This window comes from Rutidosis leptorrhynchoides, chromosome 11 (assembly GCF_046630445.1).
Source record: "Rutidosis leptorrhynchoides isolate AG116_Rl617_1_P2 chromosome 11, CSIRO_AGI_Rlap_v1, whole genome shotgun sequence".
Lineage (NCBI taxonomy): Eukaryota > Viridiplantae > Streptophyta > Magnoliopsida > Asterales > Asteraceae > Rutidosis > Rutidosis leptorrhynchoides.
In genome coordinates, this window is record NC_092343.1 from 289,331,618 (window position 1) to 289,358,945 (window position 27,328).

General features: G+C 32.3%; 1 protein-coding gene across 1 annotated transcript; it reads right to left on the reverse strand.

Annotated features, from left to right (window-relative positions):
• Positions 1-15,908: 15,908 nt before the first annotated feature.
• LOC139876726 (MACPF domain-containing protein At1g14780-like) lies at positions 15,909-21,484 on the reverse strand. Its single transcript, XM_071864100.1, has 7 exons — positions 21,049-21,484; positions 19,917-20,155; positions 18,977-19,178; positions 18,805-18,882; positions 17,937-18,120; positions 17,420-17,586; positions 15,909-16,786 (listed from the first exon to the last, which is right to left on the reverse strand). The coding sequence occupies exons 1-7, from the start codon at positions 21,307-21,309 to the stop codon at positions 16,049-16,051; spliced, it is 1,869 nt and encodes a 622-aa protein (XP_071720201.1). The 5' UTR covers positions 21,310-21,484; the 3' UTR covers positions 15,909-16,048.
• Positions 21,485-27,328: the final 5,844 nt, after the last annotated feature.

The following is a 27,328-nucleotide window of genomic DNA, read 5'->3' on the forward strand; positions in this document are numbered from 1 at the left end:
TAAGTTTTAAATCAAGTTTTGGTAAATCAAGTAGGTAAATACTTGATTTAAGTGTTAGTGGTTGTCTTGGAAATATAATCACTAGTCGTTAGTGATTTTGGGGCGTTTTATGACTTTGGTCAAAATGAGCAATTTGAATTGGGTCAAAATTGAGGATGACACTAATTTGGATTAATTGGATGTTAAACGCATGTGTTAAGTGTTAAATGATGCTTTTGATGTAATTACTCGCGAGAAGTGATTTTAGGTTAAAATTTGGTGTTTTAGCAATAAAGTCAAACTTGGTCAACCATGAAATGGGTTTTGTTTAAAATACGAGCTAGTATGCGTTTAGAGGTTAAAGTTGACATATTTGGGTATTTCGAGAACGCGAGAACTAGTCTCGTTAGTTTTGGACCTTCGGGTAGCGTTAAAAGTGCAAAAGGGTATATTTTGCACTTGTTGTTCATTTGAGCGGGTCGAGAGTCCAAATGAGATTATATGTTGATTATGTGTATACCTATATGCGTATTATAGGTAAAATCTTGCTCGGTTGTGTGTGGTGGAGATTTTCGCTCATGGTTTGTAATGCTCGAGTTCACAAGGTGAGTGGAATAATTATATATATATATATATATATATATATATATATATATATATATATATATATATATATATATATATATATATATATATATATATATGATTTATTTACTTGTGGGGTATGGGTTTAAAGTTCGATGTTGACGATACCATATCCTCGTGCGAGTTGCTATTTAATGTATGGAGTTAAAGTTCGATGTTGACGATGCCATACCACTATTGTAGTGATTTTGATGAGGGGTTAAAGTTCGATGTTGACGATACCTCATATGTGGGTTTTAAGTTCGATGTTGACGATACCACATTAAATAGGGCGAATGGGGTTTAAGTTCGATGTTGACGATACCATTCGCGGGGCTAGTCTTGAATACTAATGGATGTTGTGAACATCAATGTTATTTGTGTTGTAATGTAGCATATTATATTGTTCAAGTTATATGCTATTGTTTGTGCTAGCTTGCGTATTGGAGATTTAGCGATATACTTTACGATGGTATGCTAATTATATTGCTAGCGTGTATGCGGTAATTGTGTAAGTGATTGCAAGTAAGTAGGTTATATATGTATATGTATAATTATTGCATTCACTAAGCTTCAAGCTTACCCCTCTCGTTGTTTACCTTTTTCAGGTATTGTGTATGTGAAGTTAGCTAGTCGTTAGACTAGATGTGTAGGAGCGCTTGGGCTCGATTGGGTAGCTTTTAGAGTTTTGGACGCGGATTTGGGGATTTGGGGATTTGGTAGTCCCCGGAATTATGCTCTTGGTATCGGGTTGGGTTATTGTGTATTAACCCGTATTTCTTGTGATCGGGTCATTATTGCAAATGATTTTGTAAAGTGTAATTTGTGTACCAAGGGTCATGATAGGTTGTTAAACGTATCATTACGATGTTATGTTTTGATTAAAACAGAGTTGAAAATGTATTGTATTAATAGGACCTAACTAATAAAAAAAAAATGTACTCTGTTTTTGGTTAAACGGATCGGGGTTGTTACACATGAAACCTGAATGGAATGATTATGAAGAATACAATTCAAATTGGGATTATTTTCAAGAATATATCCAAACTCAACAACCAGAAGACGAGAAAAATTATGTGTCTGAAAATCTTTTAGACAATATGAAAATCAAACTCGAAGAACTCGATGCTCAAAATGAACAAATGAGAGAGTTTGTAAATCGGAAAGCTGAAACTCTATCAGATTACACACCTGTTGATCTGAGGAGTCGTGTGCAAGAAAATCTCATATCATCAAATTTTGATGAATTCGAGAGCTCCGAAATCACCAACTATCCCGATGATACTTTTTATTCAGTTTTACCAATTTCACAACATATCGACACATTAGCCTCTACCGACGAAATCAACGATCCATCAATGGATGAAGAAGAAGAAGTAAGGGTGACAAATTGGTACTCTTGGAAAAACGATAACATTGAAAATTTTACCCCCGAGACCAAAATGGTGGGACCGATTAATGAAGAAGAATTTGCTTTGATCCCGAAATTCACCATTCCACAACCTTCCAACCCAATATTCTCAATATACGAGTCATCTACCAAAGATGAACTACAAGCTGTAATAGATATTGACACCTCGAATTTCACCCAATTGGGTAATAGAGGTGAAAACTTTGATCCCGAGAATAAACGAAAGAAAATGTTAGGAATTATCCACCCTATAGAAATATGTATGTCAGTGTATATAGATCCATTTGACCAAGAACCAGAAAAGAGACATATCCATTTACTAAAAGCTACACTTAAAAAAGAATTAAGTAGTGACGATCGGGTGGGTCTAAACTTTAAACCCATTGATATATCATACACCACCCGAGATATAAATAACTGGCTCACTATTTTAATTCGTGAAACTTATTCTACCGACTTCACATGTCGTCAGCTAAGTGTGGGGAAGTCTAACCCTACTTAACGTTAAATTAGGGGTTCGGGTTAGTGCATAACTCGTTAATAAAAATGCACGATTAGGGTAAAAGACGCATTTTCAAAAATTAGCAAACAGTCCAGAAAATCAGCCGTTTTTGAAGAAGAAAAACATGTGTGATAAAACAAGAAGGAATGAACGATGAGGCGCGCCATCTATCATTCGACGAGCTTTGTAATTACAAACTGGGTATTTTTAATCACTTTTCTACACTTATCACCCTCTTGAATTTATAATTATAGTCTGATTTCATGCAAATGAGGGCATTGCATGATCTCAAGTGTGGGGAAGGGTTATAAATTCTCTCGGGTTTATACTTGGCTTATTTTCTAAATATTGTGAAAATTTTAAAATTTTTCAACTAAATGAATTCAAAATCATGTTTATACATATTTATGAACGATAAAACTAGGTGTTAATGCCGAAATTATTGTTACCTCGGAAAGGACATAAATTGAGAAAAAAACTAAAACGCTTGAATTTATTTATTAAGATAAAAAAAAGACGCATGAAAAAAGCCAAGTGTGGGGATAATGTACCAAGTTATTCAATTAAAAACTATCTATCACATGTTTTTGTAAAGTTATTGCAGGTGCTTTTATTTTGGACTAAATTAACTGGTTTACCCTATTTACTGTAAAGAAAAAATGGATCTACATGATGAATCAATTCCATCATTAAAAGGAAGTAAAGTCTTCCAAAAAAGAAACGCGCTTCTTGATTTAGGTCATGAAGTTGTCGTCCAGACCAGCTGTAGGTTGACGAAAAATCTAGAAAAGTCATCTCTAAAATCAGCAGGAAATCCACGGACCTCAGCATCAAACAGGGTCGCCAAGTGGTCAGACTTATCCTAACCATGAGAGGATCTGTCTCGTAAAATGGGGAGGGCGCCGTGCAAATTAGCTTGATAAGACTAACGAATCAGACCCCCAGAAAGGATAATCTCCTTTAAAGATTAAAAATCAGCTTTTAAGCCTGATATTACTCAATCCTAGAGATTGACCTTAAAGATTGAGAATTACAAACTCATGGAATTCGATGATATCTAAACTCGAGCTTGAACGAGAAAATATTTTGATCAAAATTACAAACCGATTTATTTTCTGAAAACCCATTTTCAATGCGTTCATTACCATTGAACGTAAAATCCTATGAATACACCTAGAATTCATTAGGTCACCTGAACCAAATCGGGTGTCAACCGTAAGAACGGTGGTTGCATAGCATGGTCAAAGACAGGACCTTGTGCCAGACCAGAAAAATCATAAGGGTGAGCTTTACTATTGCTCCTACCAAGGATAGTAATTGCATCCGATACGTTATAAACCATAATTAAAAGCATGTCAGGGGACATTGCCTTAACAGTTTCTTGTTCAACGCTTTCCTTTACAACCGGACGGTAGTTTATCGAAAGGTAATATACGGAGCAAGTATACTGGACGTGTTGCTTTCCCAATACAAGCTTAGCAAGTGGGTGACACAAAACCACAAGTTTTGAGCTAAAGTTTTTAAATCTGAAACCCACCAAACTCACAAAAAGAATTTGCAAACACCGGTGAAGGGTTATTCCGGAAAACTTATCTAGGGTAAAAGTTAGAATGAATTTTCAAAAGATCAAATGTTTTCATAAAGATCCAATTTCCTTAAGGATCTAAATTTTTATAGTCATGTGGGACTGAAAACCACATCGTTACTATCATTGTTTATACCGCCGTATCAAAATCACTAATGTATAAAGTGTGAAGAATAAAGAAGTGAGTCGTGTGATTTAATTTCAAGTTCTGTATTGCTTGAGGACAAGCAACGTTCAAGTGTGGGGATATTTGATAGTGCTCCAAATGAACATATATTTAGTAGCAATATCCTCCCAATATGTAAATTATTTAGTTGTAATTGTCCTATTTTAAGTTGTAATCGTTTATATTAAATAAGTGCGAAGACAAAAGGGCGAAAACGACGATTTGAAGACGCAAATGACCAAAAAGCTCAAATGTACAAGATACAATCCAAGTGGTTCAATTTATTGATGAGAAACGTCTAAAAATGACAAAAGTACAAGTTGCGGAACGCAAAGTACAAGATATTAAATTATATGAAAAAACGTTCGAAAATCCGGAACCGGGACCTGAGCCAACTATCAATGCCCGACGCAACGGACCAAAAATTACAAGTCTACTATGCACAAGAATATAATATAATATTTAAATAATTATATAAATTATTTATATATTTTATATTATATTAAATAGTGTCGGCAGACTAAAAAACAAATGAATGTGAGCTGGTGCCAGACACCATGCGATCGCATGGCCAGAAGGCACATATCCCATGCGATCGCATGGCCAGAAAAAGTTGGTCAGGTCCTATAAATACCCAGCTTATTCGACGAGTTTTAAACATATATATAATAATACTCCCTATGTAATATATATATATATATATATGTATATATATATATTATATATATAATATATATTAGTTTAGTTTTATATTGGATTAGTTTGGGTTATGTAAAAGTTATTTTACGGGTTCTAAAGTCGAAATTCTGTCCGTGTAAAGCTACGCGATAAATAATCAATGTAAGTTATGTTCTCCTTTTTAAATTAATGTCTCGTAGCTAAATTATTATTATGCTTATTTAAGATGAAGTAATCATGATGTTAGGCTAAAAATATTAAAATTGGGTAATTGAGCTTTGTACCATAATTGGGGTTTGGACAAAAGAACGACACTTGTGGAAATTAGACTATGAGCTATTAATGGGCTTTATATTTGTTTAACTAAATGATAGTTTGTTAATTTTAATATAAAGATTTACAATTGAACGTACCCATAAATAACCATATACACTCGATCGGACAAGATGGGCGGGATATTTATATGTACGAATAATCGTTCATTTAACCGGACACATGAATGGATTAATAGTCTATGGAATTATTAAAATAGGGGTGAAATTATGTACAAGGACACTTGGCATAATTGATAACAAAGTATTAAAACCTTGGGTTACACGCAGTCGATAACATGGTGTAATTATTAAACAAAGTATTAAAATCTTGTTACAGTTTAAGTCCCCAATTAGTTGGAATATTTGACTTCGGGTATAAGGATAATTTGACGAGGACACTCGCACTTTATATTTATGACTGATGGGCTGTTATGGACAAAAACCAGACGGACATATTGAATAATCCAGGACAAAGGACAATTAACCCATGGTAATAAACTAAAATCATCACGTCAAACATCATGATTACGGAAGTTTAAATAAGCATAATTGTTTTATTGTATTTTTCATCGTACTTTTATTTACTCGCTATTTTATTTAACGTCATTTATTTATTGTCATTTATTTTTCGCACTTTTATTTATTGTCATTGTATTTAATTGCACTTTTAATTATCGCACTCTTTAATTATCGCAAGTTTATTTTATCGCACTTTTATTTATCGCAATTTCATTATCGTTATTTACTTTACGCTTTAAATTAAGTCTTTTATTTATTTAATATTTTACATTAGGTTTTAACTGCGACTAAAGTTTTAAAATCGACAAACCGGTCATAAAATGGTAAAAAAAAACCCCTTTTTAATAATAATATTACTTATATATATTTGTATTTTTTATAAATTAAAACTAATATAGCGTTTAGCTTTGTTTAAAAGATTTCCCTGTGGAACGAACCGGACTTACTAAAAATTACACTACTGTACGATTAGGTACACTGCCTATAAGTGTTGTAGCAAGGTTTAGGTATATCCATTCTATAAATAAATAAATATCTTGTGTAAAATTGTATCGTATTTAATAGTATTTCGTTGTAAAATTTAATAATATTTTATACCCCTTAGCTTTAACATCAATACTGTATTTTGTAGTAAAAATACATATGATTATATTGAACGACTGAACAATGCAGGGTTGACCTCGAATTCACGAACCTATATCATTTATATATATTAACACATATAATGGTAATCGAACAAATTTATATTAATATTGATCTACTTGGTATTTTAGTAACTTATGTGTTTCATTAATAACTTAATTAACTGCATTTATTTTGTATACTTTAAATAGATAATTATAATATAGTTTTATTATGTATGTTTTTATATGAATACTTTTTATTGTAGTAACAATAATGATAATAATAATAATATATTAAAAATAATGATACTTATAATAATGAAAATAAAAATAAAATAATAACAGTAAATAAAATAATAAAATCATGTTTAATAATAATAATAATAATAATGATAATAATAATAATGATACTTTTAATAATAATAATAATAATGATAAAAATAATAATAATAATATTAATAATAATAATAATAATAATAATAATAATAATAATAATAATAATAATAATAATAATAATAATAATAATAATAATAGTAGTAATAGTAATAGAATACAACCTTTGAAGAACAAAGCATTTAAAAAGAAATGTCACTGCTCGGTTTCGAACCCGCAACCTCTCGGTTAAACCAAACACTCCTAAACCATTCAAGCAATTCCATTTTTCTGAATTATTCCGTAACCCACTCCTATATAAGCCATCATTCATCATCGTGGTACCATTTCATGAGCCCACGTCGGTTTATAAGTCCAATAAGCCCAATATCAAAATCGAAAATTTTGGTCCAAGATAAACTCCAGCTCGTTACCTACTCTCTACAATTCGTTTCCAAAATACCCTACCACCATAAAAGAAGAAAAAAAAAATAAAAAAAAATAAAAAAAAATATATATTGCATCGTCAAACACAAAACAACTTCTATGGTCGGCCACTGCAATATCCACTTGCACACTTTTATCAAAAATTGTATAAACAATGTATTCTAATATACAATTGTTTATCTTCCTCTTTTCGTGTAGAACAAAAAAAATAAAAAGAAGAAAAAATTTCGGCTGAGTGGGTGTATGACAAGAATGCAAAGGTAGTCTAAAATTAACACCAATGTCTCGACTAAAGCAAAAGGGAATACGTGGCCAATATAATGGTTATGGCCCAATGAAGTTTCGGTTGGTGCTAGAGACAAGAATAATAACAAACGAAATATTAAATTTTCAAGTTGTTTAAGTGGGTTTGGAGGGATTCTTTGGAAGCATAAAACAAATCAAGTGGGGTTTCGAATTTGGAATAAAGAATTCGAACGGTAGAAGGCAAAACAACGCATCATGCACTCACCATTATAATAACCATTGTTACCACTTTATTCTTTAATTATTATCCTTGCATCATCACCAGCATTATTTATATTAAGCCTTCTCAAATAAAAAAAATAAGATATCCAGCAACGATGTTTATATGGATTCAGTGGTCTGTTTTCGAACAGAAAAGAAGAAGAAAAGAAGCATATGGTAAGCTGTAGCAGTAATCGCATGAACATAATATAGAAGAAGAGTTGCAACTGTAGTAAACACAGGTTTCGAGTATTGTTATAACAAGAAGATACAGCAACAGTGTCGATATATATAGCAGAAGTGGTCTTATGTATGTGTAAGTGTTATGTGTGTCTTGCATATTATATTATCACTATAAATTTACCTTTTCCATTCCATTAACTTTCACCACTTCAATAATTTCTTTCTTAATTCACATTTCCAAAGAGTTTGAAAATACTTAATCCAGTTCCGATCCTTGTACTTATCTTGACTATCGTATCTGTCATTCTTCTTTTCCATTTACCACCAAAGGAATCTATTCACTTCCACTATTACCTTGGGGTTATAGTGTTTTTAATTCTCCCGTGTCTTTATGTTGCTATACACATTGATATACACGGTTTGTAATTTCTGTTTTTGTGATCGGCTTTATATTTTCCTTTATATTTCGGAGCTCCATGCTCTTGTTTTCTCTTCCCGATTTTAAATCAAGCGAATATTGATCTAGAATTCGTAGGTATGAAGTTTAGAATGAACTTAACGTTCTAAATAAGAAAGAACATAATAGCACGATTTGATTTGTCAAATTACTAGAATCACTAAGAATAGAACTATCAAGAATATATTTTCTTGAGGTGTTTATAAGTTAAGCATAATGAAAGAGTTATGTAACATGACACATGATAATGGTATGATCTACTGTGAACCATCATCACGTTTCGTTAGAAACTCAGCATGACCTACTGTAATATAATCACGTTGATCAAGTGTCATTATATTATACTAACTTATGCATCAGTTCCCAACATTACTTCAATAACATTCATATTTTAAGCTCGAAAGTTTACAGAATATAGAAACTAACAGTTTCTATATGATGTAACACTGATAGCACGAATAGATTAATGATTTCAGATAATAATAGTTATGAAAATATCCTCAGAAATATCGAAAATATTTATGATGATATTTCCAGAATTTCTAAGATCGAAGGTTGATGAAGAAAATCCTTTCGCAAGGATTTAGAATAAATAAGGAGTAAGATATTCGCTAAAGATTTCATCAGAAACAGAATCATCAGGATTCTTTATGTACAAGTTTAGTCCTTGTGATTTGCTCAGAGTCTCCTTCATGGTTTGCTCAATCCGTTTTTCAGTATCAAATTTCCTTTTGAGCTTTTCCAACGTATCTTTCTTTTTTTATCAAACTTTTGACTGTTAAAGTCATCTATAGTTTTTGTTGCTTCATTCGGCTTTTTCAATATTCAGAGTATTAATTCGCAGACTGGGTGCTTTTCAGAATTTCAGAATGAAAGATCATAGTTCTAAGAGATAAATGTTATATGGATACATATAACTGTTGATGTGGAAACGTTGCGAGACTCACAATACAGATTTGCTGATTCCCGGTAATTGGTATGGCAATTCTTGTTACAAGATGCGGATGAGTACATGATGAGACTTCAATAGATAAATATAGTGATTTGTCGGAGAGATTTAAGCCAAGGAGTAACGAGGTTGCTGGTACATCTGTTGGTAATATGGTGGAATATAAAAGGTTCCCCGGTAACAACAAAAGAGCACGCATATATATCAAGATTATAATAAGGTTGTTTCGAACGAAAAGTCGAAGTTGATTTGCTGGAGCTGTGACAAAATTAGCTATCTCGAACAGGAGTTGCAAGGTTATTTTCGGTAATAATAACGCCAAAGAAGCTAGCACAGATACGTGTTAAACGTTTACTCAGGTTTCGAGTATTTTCAGGTGCATGACTATATGCATCAATCTTTTCTTTCGTAGATGAAGTGAGGTTAGTTCATCCTCCTGATTGAGGTGTTTCCAAGAATCATGAAAGGTTTGAACGCAGATTGTAATCGTCGAGATACAAATGAGGTTTAAGATGAAATCAAGTGGCAAACTTGAAGAATTGTTTAGTTTCATATGTTATAATCAATATTTTAATTCATTTTAATTGTCCAATGTCGGTAGTCCACAGTTGATAGTCCACAGTTAACAGTCCAATAATTAATATATAGCTTAATATATAATATTCGAATTAATTAATACGTATTCGTGACCCGTATACGTCTCAGACTCGGTCACAACTCAAACTATATATATTATTGTAGAATCAACCTCAACCCTGTATAGCTAACTCCAGCATTACTGCATATAGAGTGTCTATGGTTATTCCAAATAATATATATAGATGCGTCGATATGATATGTCAAAACCTTGTATACGTGTCCCGATATTTAAAGTGCGTAAAATAAATAACAGAAATTAAATGACGAAAAATTGCGATAATTAAATTACGATAAATAAATTGCGATAAATAAATATAATACGGAATTAACGGTTAGCTAGAAACAGTTAGCTAGGATTTTGTTAGCGTGAATTGTTAACAAAATTCCTCATAGTTAATTTGTCTGTTTCTAACAAATTTTATTTTGTCAAATGTTTTCTTCATTACGCCACTTGTTGGATTCTGATAGGTCAAAATCCAAATATGAAATTGAATAAAAATGGTTATTCTGCGGTGAATGGATACGTATATCGGTGGTTGTAAATAGGATAGTAAATGACTGTTGAATCAGATTCGAAGAACGTACATTGTAACTTATTAATGTGAAATATAAATATTCCTCGGGTATTACCTACCCGTTAAAATATTTTCACCATTAACACTTTGTACGAAAGAATTTTTAATTACAATCTTTATGAAAACATATATACATATATATTTTCTTCAGATGTAATCATGGATTCATTGAGTTAATATGATATTAAACTCATTTGGTTTACCGTTAGAACTAGAATACATAATCTCTAAAATATTTAGAGATTACTTAATCGTCATGAAGAACGAAGATAATCGATGTAGAACGATACGTAGAACGATGATTATACTCGAGGTACAAAATGAGATGTTGAGGCATGGATTGTTGATGGTACTGGTGCTGTTACTGATGGTACTGTTGGTGCCGGTGATGTTGCTGAAGCTGGTACATATTGCACCATATTCTCCAAATTTATTTTTCGAGCGCGAAGTTTGTTGACTTCTTCTATTATTCCGGGGTGATTGTCGGTTGGAACGAGCAAATGAATAACGTTTAGAATTTTAGATAGAATATAATCTTGGCGAGATATTCGGGAAATGAGGGTGAAAATGATATTTCGGACTGGTTCACCGGTAAGTGCTTCAGGTTCTTCGCCAAGAGGGGAAGGTGGTGGATGGAATGGATCATCTTCTTCTTGTCTCCAATGATTAAGTCGACTACGAACTCATCAGATGAATTGTGGATGGCTGATTGATTGATTCATTCTGGTGACATCGCTTTCGGAGCTTAGGTGAATATCTATGTCGGAATAGCTGTCAGAATAACTATCAGAATAGCTATCGAAATCTGAGGGACTTAAACTGGTTGAGGGATTCATCTCGTTCGATCAGATGAAGGATTTTCGATAAGAAATAGATTATAGGATGTAGATTAGTACCCTGCAATACATAATTTACATATGCATATATAATACTAAAATCCCATAAGTTACGGAGGAATCTACGGAATCTGCCAGGCAAAGGTAACAATAACAGATACGTTAAGATATGAATTAGCAGATACGCTAAGATATAAATTTTGTCTATACACTATTCATGCAATCATTGCAGTATGATGTGTCTAGACTAAGAATGATAAGCAGATGAGTTCCGACTAGAAATGATAAGCAAAACTTTTGACATGCAGACACGGTCGAAATCCAGACTCACTAATGTATCCCAACGACTTATTAGTTAGACACACTAATGCAGACCTGGTTCGCTAAGGCCACCGCTCTAATACCAACTGAAATGCCCCGTTCATATACAATATAAACGATTCACAATAGTTGATTACATCGCGAGGTAATTGACCTCTATATGATACATTTTACAAACATTGCATTCGTTTTTAAAAGACAAACTTTCTTTACATCGAAAGTTGACGGCAAGCATACTATTTCATAATACCTCCAACTATAATTGACTTAATAATAATCTTGATGAAATCGACGACTCGAATGCAACGTCTTTTGAAATATGTCATGAATGACTCCAAGTAATATCTCTAATATGAGCAAATGCACAGCGGAAGATTTCTTTCATACCTGAGAATAAACATGCTTTCAAGTGTCAACCAAAAGGTTGGTGAGTTCATAGGTTTATCTTAAAACAATAAAAATTCATCTTTTTGATAGACCACAAGATTTAAATCCTACATGGTACAAATGGGCCCGAATCCTATACCCACCTGTAATGTACATGCGATATCTTTTAGATACAGTACACCTTTCTCGTGTACGAAATCATTCTTTCATAAATCTTAGTAACCGTACACATATCTCGTGCACAAAAATAACATACACATAACCTGTGTATAAAATCATTCTCTCGATTCATAACTTTCACTTTTCATTGCTTTCATAATATGGCTTAGTAACCGACCTTAACATATAACGCGCATAATAATATCCCCAAAACAGAACATCTCGTCTGTATAATAATCATATAAACTTCGAAGTACTAAACACCACGCTCACTAGCCCTTCCGTCTAGTGAACATTCTGGGTGGGGGTGTTAAACCCGGTAGCTACCTTTAGGATTCGCGTCAATTAGGCGTGCACTAATTCTCAAAATTAGTGATGTTCCCTAATTCTTAGGTTACCAAGCAATAATAATCAGGGGAAAATATTCATATCAATTGTGGCAATTATTACGTCCACATAATTCAATGGTGGCAATTATCACGTCCACGTAATTCATTCGAGGAATGTTTTGCTTGTATCTATCTCGTCAAACATTTATAAAAGCATTTCATGTATTCGCAGTTCAAAATATATTTCAAAAGCATTTAATAAAGCAGTTGTAAAAACAGCGCATATATTCTCAGTCCCAAAAATGTAAAGAGTAAAAGGGAATCAAATGAACTCACCATACTGTATTTTGTAGTAAAAATACATATGATTATATTGAACGACTGAACAATGCAGGGTTGACCTCGGATTCACGAACCTATATCATTTATATATATTAACACATATAATGGTAATCGAACAAATTTATATTAATATTGATCTACTTGGTATTTTAGTAACTTATGTGTTTCATTAATAACTTAATTAACTGCATTTATTTTGTATACTTTAAATAGATAATTATAATATAGTTTTATTATGTATGTTTTTATATGATTACTTTTTATTGTAGTAACAATAATGATAATAATAATAATAATATATTAAAAATAATGATACTTATAATAATGAAAATAAAAATAAAATAATAATAGTAAATATAATAATAAAATCATGTTTAATAATAATAATAATAATAATAATAATAATAATAATAATATGATACTTTTAATAATAATAATAATAATAATAATAATAATAATAATAATAATAATAATAATAATAATAATAATAATAATAATAATAATAATAATAATAATAATAGTAGTAATAGAATACAACCTTTGAAGAACAAAGCATTTAAAAAGAAATGTCACTGCTCGGTTTCGTACCCGCGACCTCTCGGTTAAACCAAACACTCCTAAACCATTCAAGCAATTCCATTTTTCTGAATTATTCCGTAACCCACTCCTATATAAGCCATCATTCATCATCGTGGTACCATTTCATGAGCCCACGTCGGTTTATAAGTCCAATAAGCCCAATATCAAAATCGAAAATTTCGGTCCAAGATAAACTCCAGCTCGTTACCTACTCTCTACAATTCGTTTCCAAAATACCCTACCATCATAAAAGAAGAAAAAAAAAAATAATAAAAAAAAATATATTGCATCGTCAAACACAAAACAACTTCTATGGTCGGCCACTGCAATATCCACTTGCACACTTTTATCAAAACTTGTATAAACAATGTATTCTAATATACAATTGTTTATCTTCCTCTTTTCGTGTAGAACAAAAAAAATAAAAAGAAGAAAAAATTTCGGCTGAGTGGGTGTATGACAAGAATGCAAAGGTAGTCTAAAATTAACACCAATGTCTCGACTAAAGCAAAAGGGAATACGTGGCCAATATAATGGTTATGGCCCAATGAAGTTTCGGTTGGTGCTAGAGACAAGAATAATAACAAACGAAATATTAAATTTTCAAGTTGTTTAAGTGGGTCTGGAGGGATTCTTTGGAAGCATAAAACAAATCAAGTGGGGTTTCAAATTTGGAATAAAGAATTCGAACGGTAGAAGGCAAAACAACGCAGCATGCACTCACCATTTTAATAACCATTGTTACCACTTTATTCTTTAATTATTATCCTTGCATCATCACCAGCATTATTTATATTAAGCCTTCTCAAATAAAAAAAATAAGATATCCAGCAGCGATGTTTATATGGATTCAGTGGTCTGTTTTCGAACAGAAAAGAACAAGAAAAGAAGCATACGGTAAGCTGTAGCAGTAATCGCATGAACAAATATAGAAGAAGAGTTGCAACTGTAGTAAACACAGGTCAAGAAGATACAGCAACAGTGTCGATATATATAGCAGAAGTGGTCTTATGTATGTTTAAGTGTTATGTGTGTCTTGCATATTATATATGTATATGTATAAACATAGAAAGATAGGTGGTGATCGTTGATGATAGTTTGGGTTGTGGTCACGAATGACACAATAATAGATGTAATAGTACTCGATATCAAAACAGGAACAACTAGTATCGAGTATCAGGTGTCGATTAAATAGTGGTTTGTGAATTCAAGGTGGTTATACGTGGTGGTGTTTTATTTCTCACTTTGTAGTGAAGATACATATAATGTGCCAATAAAAAAATTTATGTATCCATCAAGAATCGAGTGAAGTTGTTTTGTAGTTAAGATTGATCGACAGGGAAACAAATTGTGAGCAGATTGTGAGCAGGAAACGAATAAAGGAGATAGGGATTGTTAATAGATTTTGTTTTATGTTGATATCTGATTTCCTGGTTTGTACAAGAATTGGATTTGTGGAATCAATTAAACAAAGTCTCGATTGAGACTTCAAACAGAAAGTGATCCTATGTACTTTTTATTTTTATTAAATATTAATATTAAAAATTTATAAATAATATTAAATATATTAATAATAATAATATGATTAGTTTTATAAAAAAATATAAATAATAGAAAAATAATAATAATATTACTAATCAGAATAATATTAATAATAGAAATAATAATAATGATAATAATATTAATATTACTAATATTAATGATAATAAATAATGGTAATTACAATAATAACTTAATTATCCTGCTTATTATATTACATTTTAAATTTCAAATTGTATAAAGTATGTTTTATTAATTTAATATATTATATACACTTATATTTCTATATATATATATAGTTACATATTTACTTACATAACTGTTCGTGAATCGTCGGGAATAGCCAAAGTTTATTGATTACATTAATATAGTTTCCAAAACTTTTGAGACTCCTCATTACAGACTTTGCTTATCGTGTCGAAATCATATAAAGATTAAGTTTAAATTTGGTCGGAAATTTCCGGGTCGTCACAGAACCCTCATAACGATGATTATGTAACATCAGAAAAATGCATTTCGGGATTATGAATGGTAAATGCTTCTAAACAACATATGGTGATGATTGATCTTTAACGGGCCAAATGGGAAAAACAAATATTAGTTTGTATCATTAGCTTTTATATATTTGTTCATGAAAATTAAAACTTTAATGCTTGTTGTATCTATATTTTCGCATTCCTGATTTTCAATATAGAGCAACCTACTTTATATGATCAAAGTTGAGCAAAACTATAATTTGGCTCTGAACTAGATCGTGTCAAATGAAATGACTATATTTTGGACGTTCGAAATCAAGTTAGATCGTGTCAAATGAAATGACAGTATATATTTCAAACGTTCGAAATCAAGTGAAGTCTCAAGAGATGGTCAATTCTATACAAGCATATTAACAAACTCTCATAATATAAATGCAGCCTCCTATATCAAATTTTACTTTGTTTCTGTATCTGTATGTACACCACCTTATGAACAAAATAGAAACCTTACTCCTCACCCACAACTTTATATATACAAAATACAATCATTTTATATTATATTACTTTCCTGAGGAAAATCTAATAATGCAAACTTAACATGTAAACCGATTTTACCGCCGTCCATCACCAACTTAGCCGCCGTTACCAACCAGTGACCTGGCATATCATGTGACTCACGAACCACTTCTTCAATGTCTACAAACTTCCGCATTTTACTCGAATGGTTCGGCACCGGTGGGCCATCGGGATACACCCCCGAGTTTAACGTCGTAGGAAGCTGTTTTGGAGCGTCAGCAACCGACCTATGTGTGAATGTACTAAACGTCGAACTCAAGTTCGTAAAGATACTCGACTTTCGACCGACCGATGGTGCACCGGCCCATTCCGTTTTCCTGATGGTGCAGTGTGGGAGGTGGGTGAAGAGTAACCGAAGGTGTAGTACGGTTTTCGGCCATTTTCCTTTGGTAAAGAGCTGGGCCCCAGTTACAATAAAAACTCCTCCTCCGGGGTTAGGGTTAGGGTTAGGTCCGGTTAACCAATTTGGGTCGTGTTTGACAACAGATGAACATACGTGTGAATAACGTTTCCATCTAATCGGTTCTAAAAACTGGTCTCGAGAATCGTATTCGTCTGAGCCTCGCCACTGACACGGTTTACAAGATGGAGTTGCAAATGTCATCGTGTTTGGAAGGCTCGACAGATGTTGTACGTGAACTGCTAATCTGTTGCTTTTCTTTCCTTCTAAAAACAGGCGTAGACCAATGACAGGTTTTTTGCTACTTGTAACCTGAAAAAATACCAGTCGTTATATAAACATAATATATCTGAAACCTGATGATTTTATATAAAAACAAAAAAAACCAAGATTGCAAAAATCGTTACTCGGGGAGTTCTCGATCTGGACTTTTTAGGGAGTACTCGGGAACTCGTGGAGTACTCGGATGTTGACCAAGTTTGACTTTGACCGATTTTCCGAGTAATCCCAAGTTTTGGCAAATTTTCCGAATATCCCGAGTTTGGCCACCAAGTACTCACCGAGTGATTCCGAGAAATCGGGAATCGGGGAGAACTCGGCCGGAAATTTTTGGGGAGTTCTCAGAAACTCGGAGGGAACTCAGATGTTGAGTTAAGTTGACGTTTTAGTTCTTTAATATAATTATATATATATGTTCTAATATAAATTCTAATAGATTTTGACTAAGTTGCCGAGTTTTTGACCGAGTTGCCGAGTTAGACCAAGAACTCCCCGAGTTGGCCTGAGAAACTCGGCCGTTGACCGAGTTGGGGACCGAACACTTGGCTTGTGATCTTAACCGAGAACTCCCGAGAACTCGGCCTGGTTGGCCGAATTTTGCAATACTGATTCCGAGTTCTGCAACACTGAAAAAACTGGTCATAATTTCTAAAGATTGTTACTTACTGGAGTTGTACTGACATAAATCTTGGAACCCATGAAAGTGGACTGAAGCCATGGATAGGAAGTCGTTCTTTGTTGATGGCGAAGAGGTAGCTCCGAAAATTGTGGGGCCCATTGTCTCGGAACTTGGAATTCCAAGAAGAATTGTAAATCTTCTGACGGAGGCTTGTCTGAATTTAACAAACAATACGCCACGTTTAGCTAACAAAAACTTATAAAAAACAGAGAGAAACATCAAACAGCAAGGACAGAGGTGGAAATTGACGCGAGCGAGTAACGTGTTAAAATAAGTGATCTGACTTTTTTAGAGATAATTTTAGCATCAATTATAATGAATAAAATGATCTATAAAGTTCAATGCATTATAAATACACTCTACGGGTCAACCGTTGCTTGACCCATTAGAGATAAAAAAAAAAAAATCTACTCCAATCAATACGTTTATGGGTAAATATTGCAACTTCTATTCAAGGACCAATAGCGGTGTATAATAATTATTCAGTAAGTATGAGACACTTACAACGTAAATATAAGTTGATTGCGTGGCTAAGATATCCGCTTCCAGGAACACCATTAAGGAGAGAAGTAATTGGTACAAATTTCATACGTATTGCTTCGGGACTTGCACTCACCGTCTGGAGCCAGTTGGAGTGACTGTCGGAAAATACATCCCCACCCCGTTTAGACGCGATGATTGTGAGTCCCTGTTTCGGTTTAAAGTTGTTAACATATAATTCTAGTAGTACACTTTTTCCCTGAATTTAAGTTTTTTATGTGTACACTTGGGCGTTGTTTGTTTTCTTAAGATGTTTTTGTCTGACAATCTGCGGACCATGTCTGTAAAGAATATGTGGTCTAAATGTCTTTATGCTGAATAGTGAATACTGTTTGTTTTTATGTCTGCAAAATAACTTAATTCTATCTGCAGCACTTAAAAGAATTAATCTAAGTCTGCGAGTCTGTAGACATAATAAGACATTATTTTATCTTATGTCTTCAGAAAAACAAACTGTCTGCAATAAAAATGTCTGCGTCTTGCAGACATAAGACATAATAAGACATATTACAAAAGTTGCATCCTTTCATTATTCAATTAGGCTGGTGATATTTCCACCATTAATTTTGATAGATTCGCCACAATTATGCTATAATGAGTTGTACATTACAACTCATTAAAGTATAGTTGTGGTGGATCTATCAAAAATCATGGTGGAAATATCAATTCTCATTTAATGATTTAAGAGGTTTCGATGCATTGTAAGTATACTATGGGTGCCTTTTAAGTTTTAACCCTTCGTAGCTATTGTTTAATCACCCATATGACATATTAGAGTTAAAATTTAACCTAATTAACCCGTGTATAAAATCAAAATCCATCTCCAACTTACATCTTTACTTGAAGTTTCTGTGATATTGGTGAACTGCATGGTGTGTGGCTGTAACATACGGTTGAAAACCTCTGGAACCTAAACAAAATTCAAGAATTACATTGAAGAAGTGAATAACATAAAGTGAAGTCAAATGTATTATTATTAAAAAAGAAAAAAGAAAAAAAATTACCTTTTGTTTGCCGTCTTTAGATTTCCTTTCTGGTAGTGAAGGACTGGCACCATCTGAGAAGATAATGTCTCCAAGATCATCTAAATATCCTCTAAGCTCTGCAGGTTGAATTGTAGATGACGGTTTCTGCTTCACACAGATGATATCTTGACCTCCAACGCCCATCCCTACTATAATGTGGGTCCCGTAAGTCTGAATAAACCTGCCACATATACATATGCGTAGAGTCATATAAAATAAGCATCAAAAATAAAATAGCTCCGATTTAGAGTCTTTACATCCTCAGAGATTAAACACCGGAACCCATATTCAGGTAGTCGATGTGGAAAACGGGCTGGCCAGGCAATTTGGGTAATGGATACTGGGAGCCAATTGATTTGAGATATAAACGGGTAATTTTGTACAGTCTGTTGACACGAAACAATAGTTGGTAGTTTCATTAAAAAGATTGATGAGTTAACAGTATTGAATTTTTAATAAAAAAATTTAGAAGGTTATACTTGGGTAGACTATCAACCATTTGATTTGTTTCTCGTTAAGCTAAACTTTTTAACTTTATTCGTTTCACACGTTAAGATGAAATAAAATAAGCCAATAATCGTATGCTTTTTCAACTTAATAAATCATCATCCCATTCATGGTGAATGTTTACAATTGCCACCTCTTCGAGATAGGGAGCAATTACACGGTTCAAGTTAAGCTAATAATCGTATGTTTTTCCAACTACGGTTCCAAATATTTGGGCATATGGCGTATTTCAGAGGTTATTTCGGCCCATAAACTAATATTGGATCAATTGAGTTATGTTTAATCCCAAACAGGTCAACTGGATCATAAGTTGCCCAAATTGTATTTATAATGCATACAGACTCCTAAATTGTCTTTAATCAAAATGATCATTATTATTGTAATAATATACTTATTCGAAATATTCTTTTACCTGGCAAGTAATGCTGGATTCCAATGAGTAGGAACGTCTTTTTTTACTCTGTTTTGGAGTACTAATGGAGATGCAGTAAGGTGCAAATTGTATAAGGAGATAAAGTATGCATCGAACGCAAGATGTTTTGCATCTGCAGCATCGGTTAACCATGCACCAGTAAGATCAAATAATGCATTGAAGTACCCTGAAGGAACTTTTCCCTGAACCGATGCCTTTTGATTAAGTAACTCTGACATCTGAAAAACAAAATATCAATATAACCATTATCAAAAGTTAAATGACCGCATTATACTTGACAACAACGAGCAAAACCATTAACGGCTCTTCAATAAAAAGAAAGTTAACGGTGAGCCAGAGTAGCAAATGTATTTGGTAATATAATATGTATGTGCTAATAAAGTTATCAATGTTTCTTATATTCAATTTTTAAGAAAAATTTGTTAATAAGAAAGGTTAAACTTGGCTTGAATAACAGGTCTAATACGATCAAAGAACTATACCACCTTAATATTGATAACAAGAAAAACACCTCAATAATGTTAATCAGAATCAGAATAATATGCATCAGCAGTTCAGTGGTACCGGTACCTTTAAAGCTGGAACCCGCCATGTGGAACCTTTGAATTTAGAATCAGAATACTATGGTCTATGGCCCTAAAGTTCAAACCTATATCATGAGGTAGCCAGGGAAAATGGTTGGAAATGGTCACGGGATATAACTTGGTTAGGCCGCGTATATATCTAAGTAAAAAATTCTCTCATTCCTGAAGTAGCATGAACAGTGGAAACCTTATCCATTTTTAGAACATGGTTACAAGAATCAAACTAAATGTGAATTCCTCTATTTCTAAATATGTTCAATAAAACAAGCTCCACTAATAATACTAACACAAAAATATAACTCAATAAGAATTCGAGTCAAGTCTTGTATAGTTATATACTCAAGCTTTACTTATTTGCTTTCAACTGATTTTATTCAAATTATAAAAGTCTCAAATTCTACCCCATAACTTCAACTCAATCTGAACAATTTAACACAGCACAAATCTTAAATTAACATAAAATTTTTACAAATTTTCATCAATAATAAATATATTAAAAAAAAAAAAAAAAAAAAAAAAAAACTTACCTTATTAAACTCCAAAACATCAGATTTAAACCTAATATGATCACCTTTATCACAATGAATATCTTCAGAAACACCAGAAATTGTTACACCACTTCCACCAGGTAATTTAATATCCCTTTTTCTAGATTCATTTAGCTCCACTAACCGCCCACCACCTGGACACCTTTTTGCAAATTTCAATCTAAAATCACTTGCAAAATCAAACCCTAACCCTAACGAATCAAACGCTCTCAATTCAACTGATTTCTCCGAGTAATCCATCAAATTGGGAACAAAAGATTCGTGATTTTGGTTTATAACAAATAATTGAAGCCAATTCAAAGCTTTAAACGCGTGAATTTAATATAGTATCAATTTGGGGATTTTGAAATATCAACTAGACTGTTGAATAGTCACCGATTTGATTATGTGATTAAGTTATAATTGAGGGAGGGGGTTGAATTATTGGTGAGGAGAATTGAAAATTTGAGAATGACTAGTACGTAGTACTACTTACTGGGAAAATTAGATTAGAGAACGGGTCGGGTGAGGTTGTTTTGGGTCGGGTCGGGTCGGGTCGGGTCGGGTCAAATCGCATTTTGGATTGGAATAAAGGAGATATTGATTAAATTTATGTTGTGTGTTGGTGTTAAAATTTGATCAGGTGTATTTGGTTTACCAACTATAGTTCTTAGACTTTGACTTGATTAGTATACTTACCTACCTTCGTTTATCCTTTTTATTTTTGGATTGTTTGGTAAAAAAAAAAAATGTAACGGAACACTTGTTGATGGCGGTAGATAAAAAAATATGAAATATATCACGTGTTGAGTAGTATTTTAATAAATTATAATTTTATTAAAATTAAAATTATTGATATAAGTTAAAATTATTACGAAAACAACTCTACTTTTATCTATAAGTTTGAAATTTTACATTTAGGTTTTACAGATATATTATAAGTATCATGTCTATAAGTTACATTTGTCACTAGTATATATATAAATAAATAAATAAATAAATATCTATCTATATAGATGATACAAAACGTGAAACAATAATCTTACGTTCTAACTCCTGATTAATTCATGTCACGTATCAACTTCTCATTTATTATTGTCATGTGTCAGTCAATCAGACCATCTGTGATGGTGTAAAAAGACATCACCCTCCTCCCGTAATGGTGTGTCACTTTGGCATTTGTCACAAAGAGACGGGGTAAGTGACACACGTTTCTTGTTTTTTTATTGATTTAAAAATATTATTCATATCCTCATTTCATACTTAACCCAATTATATTTTAACACATCATCACAATACTCCTAACTAACACCAAAAAGTAACACCACAAATACTCCACTCAACAGAGAAACACGTCATACTCGTCCAAAAAGTGCAAAAAGGCAAGTGACACCACAAGTGACACTGCTAACCATTACAAATGGTCTCAGTTATTTCCATATATTAATTGAATTATTAGATTTTTTTAATTTAATCTAATATACAGATTTAATTACCTAAAATATTAAATTATATTATATTACCATATAATATTATATTAATATTAACAACAATAGATGTTATAATTATATTAATAATATTTACAATGTTATAAAATCATTTACAATGTCTTTTATTGTAAATAAAAAAAATTATGAAATAGATATTCTTTATTAATATTATAATATTATTTATGAATGATATTTTATATAATATAAAATTAATTTACACTTTGCGCATAAATTTAAAAAATTACGTTAATATAATATTTGTAGAATATTATATAAACGCACCGGATCATATTTCTTAATTGAAGTTAAAATAGTTATTTGATAATCCTTGATATCGGCTAAAAAGTCACGTTTTCACCCCGGTATTAAGGCCCAAAAAACAAGAACTGTAGTGATCCGAATTTTTCCATGTTTATATATATTAAATGAAATTGTTATTTACATGATTAAGTGTTTCCAACATGTTAAGCAATCAAACTTGTTAAGACTTGATTAAGTGAAATAGATTTCATATAGACAATTGACCACCCAAGTTTACCGGTGATTCACGAACGTTAAAACTTGTAAAAACTATATGATGTTATATATATATATATATATATATATATATATATATATATATATATATATATATATATATTTATAGTTAACATGGTATTATGATAAGTAAACATATCATTAAGTATATTAACAATGAACTACATATGTAAAAACAAGACTAATAACTTAAGGATTTTGAAACGAGGCATATATGTAACGATTATTGTTGTAACGACATTTAATTGTATATATATCATATTAAGATATATTAATACATCATAATATCATGATAATGTAATAATTTAACATCTCATTTGATATAAAAAACAATGGGTTAATAACACTTAACATGATCGATAACCTAAAGACTTCAAAACAACATTTACATGTAACGACTAACGATGATTTAACGACTCAGTTAAAATGTATATACATGTAGTGTTTTAATATGTATTCATACACTTTTGAAAGACTTCAAGACACTTATCAAAATAATTCTACTTAACAAAAATGCTTACAATTACATCCTCGTTCAGTTTCATCAACAAATCTACTCGTATACACCCGTATTCGTACTCGTACAATACACAGCTTTTAGATGTATGTACTATTAGTATATACACTCCAATGATCAGCTCTTAGCAGCCCATGTGAGTCACCTAACACATGTGGGAACCATCATTTGGCAACTAGCATGAAATATCTCATAAAATTACAAAAATATTAGTAATCATTCATGACTTATTTACAAGTAAACAAAATTACACATCCTTTATATCTAATCCATATACCAACGACCAAAACACCTATAAACACTTTCATTCTTCAATCTTATTCATCTAATTGATCTCTCTCAAGTTCTATCTTCAAGTTCTAAGTGTTCTTCATAAATTCTATAAGTTCTAGTTTCATAAAATCAAAAATACTTCCAAGTTTGCTAGCTTACTTCCAATCTTGTAAAGTGATCATCCAACCTCAAGAAATCTTTCTTATTTACAGTAAGATATCTTTCTAATACAAGGTAATACTCATATTCAAACTTTGATTCAATTTCTATAACTATAACAATCTTATTTCGAGTGGAAATCTTACTTGAATTTGTTTTCGTGTCATGATTCTGCTTCAAGAACTTTCAAGCCATCCAAGGATCCTTTGAAGCTAGATCTATTTTTTTCATTTCCAGTAGGTTTATTCACAAAACCTGAGGTAGTAGTGATGTTCATAACATCATTCGATTCATATATATAAAACTACCTTATTCGAAGGTTTAAACTTGAAATCACTAGAACATAGTTTAGTTAATTCTAAACTTGTTCGCAAACAAAAGTTAATCCTTCTAACTTGACTTTTAAAATCAACTAAACACATGTTCTATATCTATATGATATGCTAACTTAATGATTTAAAACCGGAAAACACGAAAAACACCGTAAAACCGAATATACGCCGTCGTAGTAACACCGCGGGCTGTTTTGGGTTTGATAATTAAAAACTATGATAAACTTTGATTTAAAATTTATTCTTCTGGGAAAATGATTTTTCTTATGAACATGAAACTATATCCAAAAATCATGGTTAAACTCAAAGTGGAAGTATGTTATTCAAAATAGTCATGAAGACGTCGTTCTTTCGACTGAAATGACTACCTATTACAAAAATGACTTGTAACTTATATTTCTGACTATAAACCTATACTTTTTCTGTTTAGATTCATAAAATTGAGTTCAATATGAAACCATAGCAATTTGATTCACTCAAAACGGATTTAAAACGAAGAAGTTATGGGTAAAACAAGATTGGATATTTTTTTGATTATTGTAGCTACGGGAAATATTGTAACAAATCTATATTAATCATATCCTAGCTAACTTATATTGTATTATACATGTATTCTAATATATTATGTAATCTTGGGATACCATAGACACGTATGCAAATGTTTTAACATATCATATCGACCCATCTATATATATTATTTGGAACAACCATAGACACTCTATATGCAGTAATGTTGGAGTTAGCTATACAGGGTTGAGGTTGATTCCAAAAATATATATACTTTGAGTTGTGATCTAGCCTGAGACGTGTATACACTGGGTCGTGGATTGGGTGAAGATAATATATATCAATTTATTTATGTAAATCTAACTATGAACAACTAGTTGTAGGTTACTAACGAGGACAGTTGACTTAATAAACTTAAAACTTTAAAACGTATTAAAAATATTGTAAATATATTTTGAACATACTTTGATATATGTGTACATATTTGTTATAGGTTCGTGAATCGACCAGTGGCCAAGTCTTACTTCCCGACGAAGTAAAAATCTGTGAAAGTGAGTTATAGTCCCACTTTTAAAATCTAATATTTTGGGATGAGAATACATGCAATTTTATAAATGTTTTACGAAATAGACACAAGTAAATGAAACTACATTATATGGGTGAATGATCGAAGCCGAATATGCCCCTTTTTAGCTTGGTAGCCTAAGAATTTGGGAACAGACCCCCCAAATTGACGCGAATCCTAAAGATAGATCTATCGGGCCCAACAAGCCCCATTCTGGAATTTGGAATGCTTTAGTACTTCGATTTTATCATGTTCAATGGGTGTCCCAGAATGATGGAGATATTCTATATGCATCTTGTTAATGTCGGTTACAAGGTGTTCACCATATGAATGATTTTTATCTCTATGTATGGGATGTATATTGAAATATGAAATTTTGTGGTCTATTACTATGATTTGATAATATATAGGTTAAATCTATAACTCACCAACATTTTTGTTGACGTTTTAAGCATGTTTATTCTCAGGTGATTATTAAGAGCTTTCGCTGTTGCATACTAAAAAAAGGACAAGATTTGGAGTCCATGCTTGTATGATATTATGTAAAAACTGCATTCAAGAAACTTATTTTTGATGTAATATATTCTTATTGTAAACTATTATGTAATGGTCATGTGTAAACGATATATTTTAGATTATCATTATTTGATAATCTACGTAATGCTTTTTAAGCCTTTATCGATAAAATAAAGGTTATGGTTATTTTAAAAATGAATGCAGTCTTTGAAAAACGTCTCATATAGAGGTTAAAACCTCGCGACGAAATCAATTAATATGGAACGTTTATAATCAATATGAACGGGACATTTCAAGAAAGATTCAAACTTTATCGGCAAAATACTCACTTCGTCGGTTAGAATTGAAGAGCAAGTAATTATGAAGACGGTGCAAAAAGAATCAAAAAATCGGAGCTAAAACGAAGATTGTAGAGCGAAAACGGTAAAAGACAAGAAATCAAGTTACGATCCAGGGAATCAGCAAGCCAAACGGCCTGCCAAACGGCTTGCCAGTATGGAAAACAGCCTGCCATACGCCCAGATCAAGCGGGCACGTTAAATGGGCTGGCCTGGCAAACGGCCCCTGCAAACGGCTTGCAAAATGGCTTGCCAAATGGTCTGCCAGTCGTTTGCAGGTAAATTTCACGCTTATTCAAAGGGTCTTTGTCATTCATTCCAACAAATACTTCAATTCACTTCTTTCTCTCTCTTGTACAATATTAGTCATAGTTTCAAGGTCTTCGACTCTGTGCAGGAAATCTAGTACCCGGAGAAGAACGCCGAAGACTGTATTAGGAGCGGTCTGGAGTTTGAAGTTGTCACTTTTGTATTCGGAGCTCGTTTAATCTACTGGTACCTCTATCCTTTATCTTTATATAATGTCTTCTATCATTATGTTCTGTGATGTTGTTGCCATGATTAGCGAGTAGTTATCTTTTAGTGTATGCTATGATGTAACCAGTTATAATGCCGAAATAATGTTATGGTTTGTGTATGTTGTCGAATGCCTTCTGATTATGCTTTAAACTCAATCGCTTTTCCAACTAATAGAACGTAGTTATTGGCTATGTTATTGGGAAGTCGTGAACCCCGATTCAGAGTACATTATATGTGTCACCCCTTGGTAAGAGAAGTGTATCGGATACAACGTAAGATCGACTGAGGCACACCGGTTGTAGTAAGTCTATCAAGCTTTGGATTCCGACTGAGGACTCTTTCGTAGTGAAACATCTGACTAGACCCTTAGTACATTATCGGTCCCAGACCATGCTAGTGTAGTCACCAAGCATATAAACTTCATATGTACATGCTGAAGCACAACGGTTGTTGTAAGCTGTACATCTGCTAAGTAAGGCCATGGAACACGGTCAGTGTTGACTAATACACTGCACCATAATGCGGTC